The sequence below is a fragment of the Chiloscyllium punctatum genome, chromosome 40 (genome assembly GCF_047496795.1).
Source record: "Chiloscyllium punctatum isolate Juve2018m chromosome 40, sChiPun1.3, whole genome shotgun sequence".
NCBI lineage: Eukaryota > Metazoa > Chordata > Chondrichthyes > Orectolobiformes > Hemiscylliidae > Chiloscyllium > Chiloscyllium punctatum.
In genome coordinates this window covers 5,410,309-5,424,356 of record NC_092778.1, presented here as the reverse complement: position 1 = coordinate 5,424,356, position 14,048 = coordinate 5,410,309, and the positions used below count along the sequence as shown (strand labels likewise).

General features: G+C 44.7%; 1 protein-coding gene across 5 annotated transcripts in view; it reads right to left on the bottom strand.

The window, feature by feature from the left end:
- gaa2 (alpha glucosidase 2) overlaps positions 1-14,048 on the bottom strand; it is an 80,733-nt gene that overhangs the window by 20,274 nt on the left and 46,411 nt on the right. For all 5 annotated transcript variants that reach the window (XM_072559221.1, XM_072559218.1, XM_072559222.1 and 2 more), the window contains 6 exons: positions 12,357-12,475; positions 10,927-11,058; positions 6,987-7,097; positions 5,568-5,681; positions 3,123-3,207; positions 2,500-2,617 (listed from right to left, as the gene is read on the bottom strand). In XM_072559221.1, the coding sequence (XP_072415322.1) occupies positions 2,500-2,617; positions 3,123-3,207; positions 5,568-5,681; positions 6,987-7,097; positions 10,927-11,058; positions 12,357-12,475 (679 nt within the window). The remainder of the gene's footprint in view (positions 1-2,499; positions 2,618-3,122; positions 3,208-5,567; positions 5,682-6,986; positions 7,098-10,926; positions 11,059-12,356; positions 12,476-14,048) is intronic.

Sequence of the window (14,048 nt, the reverse complement as noted above, 5' to 3'; positions counted from 1 at the left end):
CACAGACATCTTTCAATTTTCTTTCAACTCTTTGATGAGGACATAAGGGTTTTGGTTTACTGACTCTCACTCTTTCATATCCCTTTTCCTTTCAACAGTGGATTTGCAGACAACGAGGTTTATAGGGAAATAATTGGTGATAACAGTTTTCAGAAATTTTCCTGTTACTTCTCCACACAGAATGGAGAGAAGGAGATTCAAATGCTTTCTCTTTACAGGCTAGAAATGTTTCCTCTATTATCCATGTACAAGGCTGCTGTAACTTGCCCAGAAACCAAGGAAGAAGCTGTTACTATGCTGAGTTTTCCTGATCTCTCAAACTAGATAACTGAAAAAAATAATTGGAGTAATACTTTTGGGCAAAACTTCTCTGAACGCAATACAAACATTCAAATAAATTTATGTTGTGTATACAGCTCCTGATCTGTTCCAGTGACTTATTTTAAAACTGCAAATACCTTATGGCACAACTTCCATGATTTAAACCAATGCCTTTTCCTGTACTTTAGTCCACAGTTCTAAAGGTAGAAGTGGTCTTTACACCATCAGGCAGGAGAATGTATGGATCATATCACTGAGAATCTATCAGGTTGTTTCTACATTGCAGATGTGTTATGGACAGGGCCAGACCCCCTCAACACATTTCAAGAATGTAGCCCAGACCCTAGCATTGTCTTAAGCAGATGTAAAGCAGATATTCCAGGAGAGATGTAGCTGGTCAAACCATTTAGTTTTAGACAAAACAGAATATACCAAATATAACACAAACAAAAGAGAACAGAATAACCAATAACGTAACGTATCTGAAGACCCAACGAATTATACCAACTTAATGATGCTGGTCCAAATACTTGCAACAATCTAAATAAACACCCCTTGGCACAAAAGGTAAAATCAAACATAGGGTCTCACAGGAGAGATGTCAGAGAGAGGAGGATCAACCTGGACCTGCATCTTTGGGGCCAGCAACTTCAAAACTGCCTGAATGCTTTCAGTGAAAAGCCAGACCAAACCAAACTAGAGAGAAGCTGAGCTGGGAGAACTGACCACTCCCCTTTTTTAAAGCTTTCTGTGTGAGGCAGGATCTGTTAGCAATCATCAAATTAGTCCTAAAACCTTTTAACTTAAGACTTTTTGGAGTCGGTATCTTTTACAACATCTCTGGAGCTTACCGCAATAGAAGTCGATGGAACTCAGAGAGGCCTCAGAACATTGGTTATTACAGGACAGCAGCCCTATTGGGTTTGTTCCTAAGGTGCTATGACAGCCTAGTTACACAATCCCAACACTGAAAGAGAAACTCTTACTCTGGTTTTTGGAACATAACTGTTTCATATGTACCGATTCGGTAAACCGTTAGAACTGATCTGTCAAAAGCCGTCACAGTGCACCTCTACAGCAACAACAACTTGTTAAGATCCAGGGGTACAGTTTAGATAATCCCAAATGACTACTTCCAATGCTCTTAGCCAAGTTCCAAACCTGCTAACAACAAAGATATTTGAGAGCTAGAAGATGATATTACTGAACTGGAGTTAGAAGATAGTCTTTACTTTGATTACATTTGGTTGGTCACAGTGATCAGAGCAGATTCACCAGCTGTGTACAATTCAAAATTATGATAATCAGCAAGTAGCCTCAATGCAGCCAGTCGGTCTCTGAGGCTGATATATTCATTCCAAACACTCAGAGGCAGACTAGAACTCTCTAAGAATATAATCTACAAAGGCAAACAAGTGGTTATTTTTCAAGTTCTTTATCTAGACATGCTAGACCAAATGCATATAGGTCCCCTGGCTGCAGAAAAGACCAAGAAATTGGCACGTGAATCCATTTTTTTCACCCAGCACTAAGGACATCAATCAAGCATTCAGGTCATGTGAAACATGTCAATTCCAGCATCCTCAACAATCACGTTCGCCTCTCATCCAACACAAGGTTCCTTCTGTGCTATGGATGTTTTCCATGTCCAAGGACACAACCACATTCTGGTGACTGGCTATTTCATTAAACTCCCTTTTTGTGAGTCAAATCAAAGATTCACTAATGCAATGTAATGACTGCTATATTCAGTGTGTTTAGTGTCCCACAGCAAATTGTGTCAGACAGTAATCCTCAGTAACCTACCGCATTCTTCCAAGACGTGCAGGAAATAGGGAGGGCAACATATCGTCTCTTCTCTTCACTACCCTCAGTCCAGTGGTCTTTCAGAAAGCACTATAAAAACCACCATTGTCAAATATAATGCAACTTGCCAAGTTTTCTGGATAGCTATGGTAAATCTACAGGCTACTCCTCAAGGCAGTGATTTACTCTGAAAGACAACTCTCACAGTTGGTATACAGATTCACTAAGTTCTTCCCTCCCACACTCTCACTGCCAAACCACATGTTCACAATGTATTGTGGGAAAGAAGGGAACAATGGTACAACAACTTGTTCAATGAGATTCCCAAAGAACTAATACCGACCTCTGTGGATTGTGTGAAAGTTTACTCACCTCGCAGAGGCTTTGGCCTCCATGAGCCCGTATAGACTGTGTACATTATAGTGTGTTGATGCACTCTGTTTTGCCGAGGCACAAATGGTTTGACTGCGTAAAGTGCCACCTAGTACTCCTGTCAGAGAAAAGTCCAAAATGGGGACAAGTTACAAACAGTAGACAAGAAACATGCCCTCGCTCTTGACTCTCTCCTTCATGGTCATCTCTCACCCTTAGTACTGATGTTCCCCTTACCAGAGAGATTCTCCTCATTCCTGACTCACTCCCTCAGGAAGGACTCTACCCTTATCCGAGATCCATCCCTTTCCCCTGGATTCTCTCCCCTGACTCATGGCTTGCTTCTTCGCTTTGCAATCGTTGCTTCACTCCTGACTCTCCCGCCTGCTATTCTCTCCAGACTCTCTCTGTCATTGCTGACTCTCACAATCACTACTGAGAATTCTCATCGTTCATGTCGATTAACTTTAGAAATGTAAATTACTGACAACGTCCACACTAAAATTATTTAGATACTAGTTCAGAGTGAATATTGTGATATCCCAATTTTTTGGATTACATGGGATTATGTAATATCCCACTCCTATTCCTCTCTCTATTCACACCATTGACTCATTTATCACCTGGGACGTATGGTGGATTTTCAAGTTCATTTGAAGGACAACCAGCCTGCGATCCATCCACAAAGTTTGAGGGCTCATTCATATCCTAGAAGATTCCAGAATGATGGGTGTTGAAAAAATTAAGATATGGTTAACTTGAAAGATTGAATAAAATTGAAAAGTCTTAGAATTCATATTAAACATGGTTAGATTCATTTGGAGTTACCGTGCAGATTTCAGGTTTGCTATTATGAAAAACAATAGAAGGACAACGGAGAATTTACAAAAGTGATCGACAATACAGTATCAGAACTGAAGAGTTATATTTATCAGGAAAGACTGAACAGGCCAGAAGGAAGAAAAAAGAAAGTTGAACAATGAGAAGTTTGAAAGAAGCCTTTAAAACGATGACAGGGTTGACACAGGAAAAATGATTGAACTTTGCCTGAATCCAAACCTAATGCCATAGACATAAGGTAGTCACTAATAAGCCCGATAGAAATGTCTTTGTTGGAGTTGCTCAAGTGAACAGCATTGATGGGTTTAAGGGACCTAAATAGGCACATGCACGAAGAAAATAGAAGGATATATTGATTGGATAAGAGAAAATAAAATGGTAAGAGGTTCATGTGAAGCAGGATACTTGCATAGTCCCCTTGGGGGATCAGATGGTCTTTGGCTATAATTTCTATCTAAAAATGAAAATAATCTGTTGCAGTTAGAGGATAGGAAATGGCAAGAGGATGATATTGGCATCATTATATGTCATAAAAGGACTGTTCTGCTGTGCATTTGACCTTAGATTTGCAGAGGGGAGAATGGCACTAAATAGTCACAAACCTTTTGGGCGGCACGGTGGCACAGTGGTTAGCACTGCTGCCTCACAGCGCCAGAGACCCGGGTTCAATTCCCACCTCAGGCGACTGACTGTGTGGAGTTTGCACGTTCTCCCCGTGTCTGCGTGGGTTTCCTCCGGGTGCTCCGGTTCTGCGTGGGTTCCCTCCGGGTGCTCCGGTTTCCTCCCACACTCCAAAGGTGTGCAGGTCAGGTGAATTGGCCATGCTAAATTGCCCGTAGTGTTAGGTAAGGGGTAGATGTAGTGGTCTGGGTGGGTTATGCTTCGGCGGGGCGGTGTGGACTTGTTGGACCGAAGGGCCTGTTTCCACACTGTAAGTAATCTAATCTAACCTTTTCCTGTTCAAATTACAAAATAAAGCAAGACCCCAGTCTGAACATGGGGCCTTTTTTCATTCTTGTATTTGTTAGCAGACACTGGGTAACAGAGTGGATGGACCACATCTCCCACCGTGTCCGCAGCCTTCAATTGTACATTTGAAGAGTTTGTGTGTGTGTTTTAGTGTGCCCTTGCTCCTCCAGGCTTTGTTCCACCCTCCCACCCTGCAATCCTCAGCCCTCCTTTGGCCTTTTGCCTCTGCAACAAAAAGTGTGACGCTGGAAAAGCATAGCCAGTCAGGCAGCGTCCAAGGAGCAGGACAGTCGACATTTCGAGCAGAAGCTCTTCATCAGCTCTGCACCATTGGTGACCATGACTTTAATTGCTCTAACTCTAAGACCTGCAATTCCCTTTGATAATCATTTAATCTCTCCACATCTCATCATTCTTTTAAAATGCTGCTTAAAATCTGATTCAATGACTGAACTTTCTGCCTTAAAAAAACCACTGTACGTTGTTCAGCGTCGACATTTTGTTTGATAACAATCCAATGAAAGGTCTTGGGATATTTTACCACATTAGTGTGCTACACGAATGAAAGGTGAACATTGGGAGATTGTTTATTTTGGGATAGCATCCCAGCCTAATCACCAGTGACCACATTCAAATTGACATTGCATCAGTTCCAGCAGTTTTCCCTCCTGCACAGAGGGAGTAGAACTGACTCAGTTTGTTGAGAAGGAGTCAGTGACAGGGTGAAGAAGACAGTCTACCTTTGAACTATCACTGTCCATAACCTCAATCATTATATAAATGACCACAAACACTGCTGGATTAGTAAAAACCCAAACCGGTTCACTGATACCCTTCAGGGAGCTTAACCTGCTACCTCCTCGCACTACATAGATAGTTCCGTGGGTTAACTAGAGATGGACAACAAACACAGCTTGGCCAGGGTATAGCACACAGAGAAAAATTCTCTCCCCGGTCAGGCATTCAAGAAAAAAAAAGTAACAATCTTAAAACACGAGCTAAGCTATTGAAGAGCAAAGTCAGGAAGCACCTTTACGACAAAGGAAGAAATTTCACACTCTTTCCCTCAGAAGGTTATAGGCAGTGGAGATTAATTTAAACTTTCAAAGGTAAGAGTGATTGATTTTGTTGAGTGAAGTTATAACTGATATGGAACAAAGCTAAGTGAAGACAGTTCTGATGCAGATCAGCCATGCTTTAGTTTAATGAAAAGACAAATCCAAGGGGCTGAATGGTCTGTTTATAAAAATGGCACTTACAATCCAGAGCCCATCAAAGGGCACAGCTTTGTGCAACTGCAGCAAATTCTTGAACCACCACTGGTGCGTGTTGGGATTTGTGAAGTCAGGGAATGCTGTCAATCCAGGCCAAACCTGCATCCCATAACATAACAGAGAAGATCTTATTAAATCCAAGTGTCTTTCTGGTAAAGATACATTTAAAACAATTCCAATTGGGATTATTCTTCCTCTGTCTCCAGGAGGAATTTGTTTAAACAGCTCAACTGGAAATCCTGGCCCCAAAATTACTTTCAAGCAATGAGGGATTTAGATTAGATTAGATTAGATTATTTACAGTGTGGAAACAGGCCCTTCAGCCCAACAAGTCCACAATGACCCGCCGAAGCACAACCCACCCAGACCTGTTCCCCAACATTTACCCCTTCACCTAACACAACGGGCAATTTAGCACGGCCAATTCACCTAACCTGCACATTTTTAGACTGTGGGAGAAATGTGCAAACTCCACACAGACAGTCGCCTGAGGCGGGAATTGAACCCGGGTCTCCGGCAGTGTGAGCTAGCAGTGCCACCGTGCCGCCCCCTCAATCATTATATAAATGACCGCAAACACTGCTGGATTATTAAAAACGCAAACCGGTTCACTAATACCCTTCAGGGAGCTTAACCTGCTACCTCCTCTCACCCAATTCCACACTACATAGATAGTTCTTTGGGTTAACTAGAGATGCACAACAAACACAGCTTGGCCAGGATACAGCACACAAAGAAAAATTCTCTCCCTAGTCAGGGGATTTGGGGATGAGTCCCAATGCCAATCATTTAGGAGTCTGCCAATGAGGCTTTGAGGGAAGGCCTCCATTCTATTTCCACCTATCAACAGGTTGGGACTCCAAGACCACCCATGGGCTTGACTCTCCCTCCTGTACAGTGCCCCACCACCATATCCCCAGCCTTCAAATAAGTTAACTCTGGTAGTGTAAACTGGACAAATAGGCCATTACTTTTCCTGGCTGTTGAAATGCACCTCCTACCCTACTCCCCTATACAATTATTTGAAATCCATGACTCTAAGGAATACAGATACCATTGCGACACATTCTTTGATTGAACCACAGTAGAAATACATTTAACCGTTGAATTATTAGGGGAGATCTTTCTTTTCAGTTCAGCAATTTTGATGAAGAATATTTTTAGGACCATCCTTGACCCCATTCTCCTGCCTCCGTGTACTGTGGTAAATCTAACTCAAAAGAACCCAAGCACACATCCAACACTCAGAATGTGACGCCAGCAATTCTTCGATAGTATATCCTTGGAAATAAATTGAAGGCATCTGTAGATAAAAGCTTGCAGGATGGCTTGTCTTGATAGACACTGACCTACAATGTAATGACAATATTTAGTAACCATACAGGCTGTTTAAAGCACCTATACCTTTCCAATCAGAGGGCTTCCAGACATATTGTTGATGAAAACTCCTTGCTTTAGACCTTCGTCATATGGCCAGTATGAACCTGGTGGCTGGACACTGCTGATTCCTGGGTCCTGCAAAATACCACAGAAAACAGATGCATAGATGGGCAACAAGCTATTCGGAAGCTAATGTGATGTCACATTTTATTGCAAGTTGATTTGAATCAATGAGGGATGGCACAATGGCTCAGTGCTTAGTACTTCTGCTTCACAGCACCAGGATCCCAGGTTCAATTCTGGCCTGTGTGGAGTTTGCACTTCTCTATGTGTTTGTGTGGGTTTCTTCTGGGTGCCCTGGTTTCCTCCCATATTCCAAAGATGTGCAAGTTAGGTGGATTGGCCATGCTAAATTGCCCATAGTGTCCATGGATGTGTAAGCTAGGTGGATCAGTCATAGGAAATGCAGACGGACAGGGAAACGGTATGGGGTTGGGTATGGGGTTGGGTCTGGGTGGGATACTCTTCAGAGGGTCGGTGTGGACCCGATGGGGCAAATGGCCTGCTTCCACACTGTAGAGATTCTACGAGTAGTGAAGCCTTTCTTCAATTGAACAGACCACACTCAAAGCAATTTGTGCAGTTTGGTCTCCTTATCTCAGATGTTGACATACAGGGAAAATAGCAAAGGTCCACCAGACTCAAACCTGGAATGGTGGGACTGTCAGATCAAGTGGTGGGCTTGTTAGTGGGTGAACATTTTGGTGATGGCGACCACAATTCTGTGACTTTCACCTTGGTTATGGAGAGAGATAGGTGCGCACAACAAGGAAGTTTCTACAATTGGGGGAAGGGAAATTACGATGCTGTAAGACAGGATTTGAGGAGCATACGTTGGGAGCATAGGCTGTCAGGGAAGGATGTGGTGGAAATGTGGGACTTTTTCAAGGAGCAGATACGACGTATCCTTGATATGTATGTACCGATCAGGCAGGAAAGAAATGGTCGTGTGAGGGAGCCTTGGTTGACGAGGGAGGTTGAATGTCTAGTAAAGAGGAAGAAGGAGGCTTACATAAGGTTGAGGAAACAAGGTTCAGACAGAGCAGTGGAGGGATACAGGATAGCCAGAAGGGACCTGAAGAAAGGGATTAGGAGAGCTAAGAGAGGGCATGAAAAATCCCTGGCGGATAGGATCAAGGATAACCCCAAGGCATTCTATGCGTATGTGAGAAACCTGAGAATGACGAGAACGAGGGTAGGTCCGATCAAGGACAGTGGTGGGAGACTGTGTATTGAGTCGGAAGAGATAGGAGAGGTCTTGAACAAGTACTTCTCTTCAGTATTTACGAACGAGAGGGACTGTATTGTTGAAGAGGAGAGTGTGAAACGGACTGATAAGCTAGAAGAGATATCTGTTAGGAAGGAAGATGTGTTGGACATTTTGAACAACTTGAGGATAGACAAGTCCCCCGGGCCTGACGGGATATATCCTAGGATTATGTGGGAAGCAAGAGAGGAAATTGCAGTACCGTTGGCAATGATCTTCTCGTCTTCACTGGCAACGGGGGTGGTACCAGGGGACTGGAGAGTAGCGAATGTTGTGCCCCTGTTCAAAAAAGGGAATAGGGATAACCCCGGGAATTACAGGCCAGTTAGTCTTACTTCTGTGGTAGGCAAAGTAATGGAAAGGGTACTGAGGGATAGGATTTACGAGTATCTGGAACGGCACTGCTTGATTAGGGACAGCCAGCACGGATTTGTGAAGGGTAGGTCTTGCCTTACAAGTCTTATTGAATTCTTCGAGGAGGTGACCAAGCATGTGGATGAGGGTAGAGCAGTGGATGTAGTGTACATGGATTTTAGTAAGGCATTTGATAAGGTTCCCCATGGTAGGCTTATGCGGAAAGTCAGGAGGCATGGGATAGAGGGAAATTTGGCCAATTGGATAGAAAACTGGCTAACCGGTCGAAGTCAGAGAGTGGTAGTAGATGGTAAATATTCAGCATGGAGTCCAGTTACAAGTGGAGTTCCGCAGGGATCAGTTCTGGGTCCTCTGCTGTTTGTAATTTTTATTAATGACTTAGATGAGGGAGTCGAAGGGTGGGTCAGTAAATTTGCAGATGATACAAAGATAGGTGGAGTTGTGGACAGTGAGGAGGGCTGTTGTCGGCTGCAGAGGGACTTAGATATGATGCAGAGCTGGGCTGAGGAGTGGCAGATGGAGTTCAACCCTGCCAAGTGTGAAGTTGTCCATTTTGGAAGAACAAATAAGAATGCGGAATACAGGGTTAATGGTAGGGTTCTTGGTCAGGTGGAGGAACAGAGGGATCTTGGGGTCTATGTACATAGATCTTTGAAGGTTGCCACTCAGGTGGATAGAGTTTGTAAGAAGGCCTATGGAGTATTATCGTTCATTAGCAGAGGGATTGAATTCAAGAGTCGTGAGGTGATGTTGCAGCTGTACAGGACTTTGCTTAGGCCACATTTGGAGTACTGTGTGCAGTTCTGGTCGCCTCACTTTAGGAAAGATGTGGAAGCTTTGGAGAGGGTGCAGAGAAGATTTACCAGGATGTTGCCTGGAATGGAGAGTAGGTCGTACGAGGATAGGTTGAGAGTTCTCGGCCTTTTCTCGTTGGAACGGCGAAGGATGAGGGGTGACTTGATAGAGGTTTATAAGATGATCAGAGGAATAGATAGAGTAGACAGTCAGAAACTTTTTCCCCGGGTACAACAGAGTGTTACAAGGGGACATAAATTTAAGGTGAAGGGTGGAAGGTATAGGGGAGATGTCAGGGGTGGGTTCTTCACCCAGAGAGTGGTGGGGGCATGGAATGCGCTGCCCGTGGGAGTGGTAGAGTCAGATTCATTGGCGACCTTTAAGCGGCATTTGGATAGGTACATGGATGGGTGCTTAATCTAGGATAGAAGTTCGGCACAACATCGTGGGCCGAAGGGCCTGTTCTGTGCTGTATTGTTCTATGTTCTATGTTCTATGAAGAGAAACTGGGCAAACTGGGACTGCATTCTCCAAAACTGAGAGGTGATCTCATTGACACTTACAAAATACTTATGGGATGCACAGGGTTGATGCAGATGAGATATTTCCCCGAATTGGAGAGTCTAAAACAAGGGGGTTCAATTTAAAATCAAGAGGGATGCCACTTAGGTCCCTGATGAATAGAAATATTTTTAACTCAGAGTTAACTCAGAGTTTGTGGGCGGCACGGTGGCACAGTGGTTAGCACTGCTGCCTCACAGCGCCAGAGACCCGGGTTCAATTCCCGCCTCAGGCGACTGACTGTGTGGAGTTTGCACGTTCTCCCCGTGTCTGTTCTCCCCGTGTCTGTGTGGGTTTCCTCCGGGTGCTCCAGTTTCCTCCCACAGTCCAAAAATGTGCAGGTCAGGTGAATTGGCCGTGCTAAATTGCCCATAGTGTTCGGTAAGGGGTAGATGTAGGGGTATGGGTGGGTTACGCTTCGGCGGGGCGGTGTGGACTTGTTGGGCTGAAGGGCCTGTTTCCACACTGTAAGTAATCTAATCTAATCTAAACCTTTGGAATTCTCTATGAAATCATAAACCTAGGATCAATATCATGGTAACAGTTGGTATCTCCTTACAATCTCAAGGGTGTGATTAGCCTTTAAAACATTTAATACAACAGGGGGATTCTTGTTTCTGGGTGAAGGTTACGAACTTTATCAAATATTTTTTGGATCATGGTTGTTACTGACCTGAGGGGGTAACAGTCTCACATCCACACTGCTGTTAAGGACGTAATTCCCGAATTTTGACCCACTGACAGGGAAGGGACAGTAATATTGTTCCAAGTCAGATGGTGTGTGATGCGGAGGGAACACAGTTGGTGGTGTTGTAATGCATCTTGCTCCCCTTGTTAACCAGCATCTGAACCTGAAATCACACTATGCTGCCACGGTATTCTGATGGTTATTCTGCTAGTAATTACCACAATCATGACATATTGCTGTCCATGGGAGTGCAGGTCTGCAACCATTTGAGGAAGGGTGGCAAAGTTCTGAGGGTCAAAGGTGAAATCCCGATAATCAATCATGTAATCAATATCATTCCACTGAGCATCCTGTAGGAAAAGGGAAAGGAGTCTGTTTTATTAGAAACAATTCAAATGCAGCTCAAACAGCCCCATAATTATTGACTCCAGCAAAACACCAACCTCACAGATACTCCATGACTGCAGCCAATTCACCCAAACCCAGGTTCCAAACCCAACAAAGTGAAGCACGCCTCCCACCCTATATAATGTGCCTCTCGCCCAGGGCAACACCGCTCCCACCCCATATAAAGTGCCCCTCGCCCAGGGTAACATGCCTCCCATCCAACATAATGTACCTCTCGCCCAGAGTAACACCTCTCCCACCCCACATAATGTGCCCCTTGCACAGGGCAACTCCCCTCCCACCCCACAAAATCTGCCTCTCGCCCAGCGCAACACCCTTCCCACCCTACATAATGTGTCCCTCACCCAGAGTAACACCCCTCCAACCCCACATAATGTGCCTCTCGCCCAGGGTAACACCCCTCTCACCCCACATAACGTGCCTCTCGCCCAGAGTAACACCCTTCCCACCCCAAATAATGTGCCACTCGCCCAGAGTAACACCCCTCCTACCCCACTTAACGTGCCTCTCGCCCAGAGTAACACCCCTCCCACCCCACATAATGTGCCTCTCGACCAGTGTAACACCCCTCCCACCCCAAATAATGTGCCACTCGCCCAGAGTAACACCCTCCCACCCCAAATAATGTACCTCTCCCCCAGAGTAACACCCCTCCCACCCCACATAATGTGCCTCTCGCCCAGGGTAACACCCTCCCACCCCAAATAATGTACCTCTCCCCCAGAGTAACACCCCTCCCACCCCACATAATGTGCCTCTCGCCCAGGGTAACACCCCTCTCACCCCACATAACGTGCCTCTCGCCCAGAGTAACACCCCTCCCACCCCACATAATGTGCCTCTCGCCCAGAGTAACACCCTCCCACCCCACATAATGTACCTCTCCCCCAGAGTAACATCCCTCCCACCCCACATAATGTGCTCTCGCCCAGGGTAACACCCCTCCCATCCCACATTATGTGCTTCTCGCCCACAGTAACAACCCTCCCACCCCACATAATGTGCCACTCGCCCAGAGTAACACCCCTCCCACCCCACATAATGTGCCTTTTTCCCAGAGTAACGCCGCTTCCACCCCACACAATGTGCCTCGCCCCTTGGTAACTCCCTTCCCACCCCACATTATGTGCCTCTAGCCCCAGGTAACTCCCCTCCCACCCCACACAATTGCCTCCCACCCCTAACCACACATTGTCTATCAATCTGACACATGGTAAGTAAAGAACTTAATTTCATGAACCTGGGGTATGCCAGCTTTTCTCATCTGCTTCACTATCTCCCAAGTGGTGTTACTTGACCCGTATCCCCAGCGGCAGAGATGGAATCCAAGGCCCCAAGCTGGCACCATCGCTGGCAAACCTGCCAACACACAAATCAATCCAATGCATCTTGGAGGCAGTTAGTTAACCAAAGAAATAGCAACACAACCACAGGACACCACAAACATTCAGAAAGAGAAAATAACAGTTAAAACCAAGACAGTAGCACACAGCTACAAAGGGGTAAAGGAATGGTCAAGACTGATACACAAAAGCAATTATTCAAATAATACATTGCTTGTACTTTGAGATGGTCTCCAGGAAAGACTGGGACGCAAAACCTCTGCAATCATTCATAAGACAAATTGACAAGAAGATAAGCAGAAGAGAAAAGAAGTAGTAACATTTTGACAGTCCCTCACATGCTCAGGACATTCCAAAGAATTTACAACAAATGAAGTATCTGTGAAGCATCAGCTGGAATCTTCCAGACCCCTAAATGACAAGGCCCGTGGTTAGACAGTTGAGAAGATAGGGAGAGATGTCACAAGAGGACCTTCTCAACATCGAGAGCCAAATGTCTTGTTTTCCAAGCAAGTGCTGAACGATGAGCTGAGATTCTCATTACTAAGTGACAATAGGCCTATTTGCATGCATTATCACTCATTAACAGCCTCATTATTCAAGGTATAAGTTTGGTCGCTGAACTGGAAGGTTTGTTTTCATCACCATGCTAGGTAACATCATCAGTCATCCTCTGGTGAAGCAGTAGTGTTCTGTCCTGTTTTCTGTTTGTGTGTCACTGTCTGTTAAGGTGGATGATATCATTAACAAAATTGATATTGGGGGTTGGGGGGGGAGGACAGTGGTGGGGAGAGGCATTTTCTTTACACCATTGTATCTGCCAGGTCCTCCAGGACCCTGCCACAAGGTGCAACATCAAATGTTTCTTACCTGCCATATATGGGGCAATTGACCTGAACCGTGCAGGGCTTCACCAGACTGTCAGCATTTGGCTGGGTTCACAAAAGCCTTTGAAAGATGGCATTAGCACTTGGAATCCTGGGATGCCGTGGCATTGGGGGAAGTGAGTACTTCCCCCAATGGGGAGTGGGAGAATAGGTTGGGCATGCCACCATAAGGGCAAGGTTCATATTGAGTGAAGTAAGTATAGTTTGATAGTGTATGAAAACCTGTGAGGCCTGGCCAAGAGAAGCCCAACCTGAAACGCAATAAAAATGGCACTTCACTGAAATCAGAAATCTACCCATTGTCACTGAAATCAGAAATCTGCCCATTGTCACTGAAATCAGAAATCTACCCATTGTCACTGAAATCAGAAATCTACCCATTGTCACTAGTCTAATGCAGGAAATGGAAAAGAGGCAGGTCACAATCATTGGTTTCTTCAAAAAAATGGTATAAGTCTAAACCTCCTTCTGCATCTGTGCCAAGCTTTACAACATTTTTGTGGACTTTTACGAAAAATGTGACAACATGCTCATTATCTGCTAACACAAACAGTCTGCATACAATGTGCACTGTCATACACTTTGGTAGAACACTTCCTGTAATTTTTCTCTGCAACATTACTTCGCAATCATACATTATCCTAATTAGAATATATTTTCAGTTCAGCATATTTATTCTACCACTTGCCATTTAATGATTCC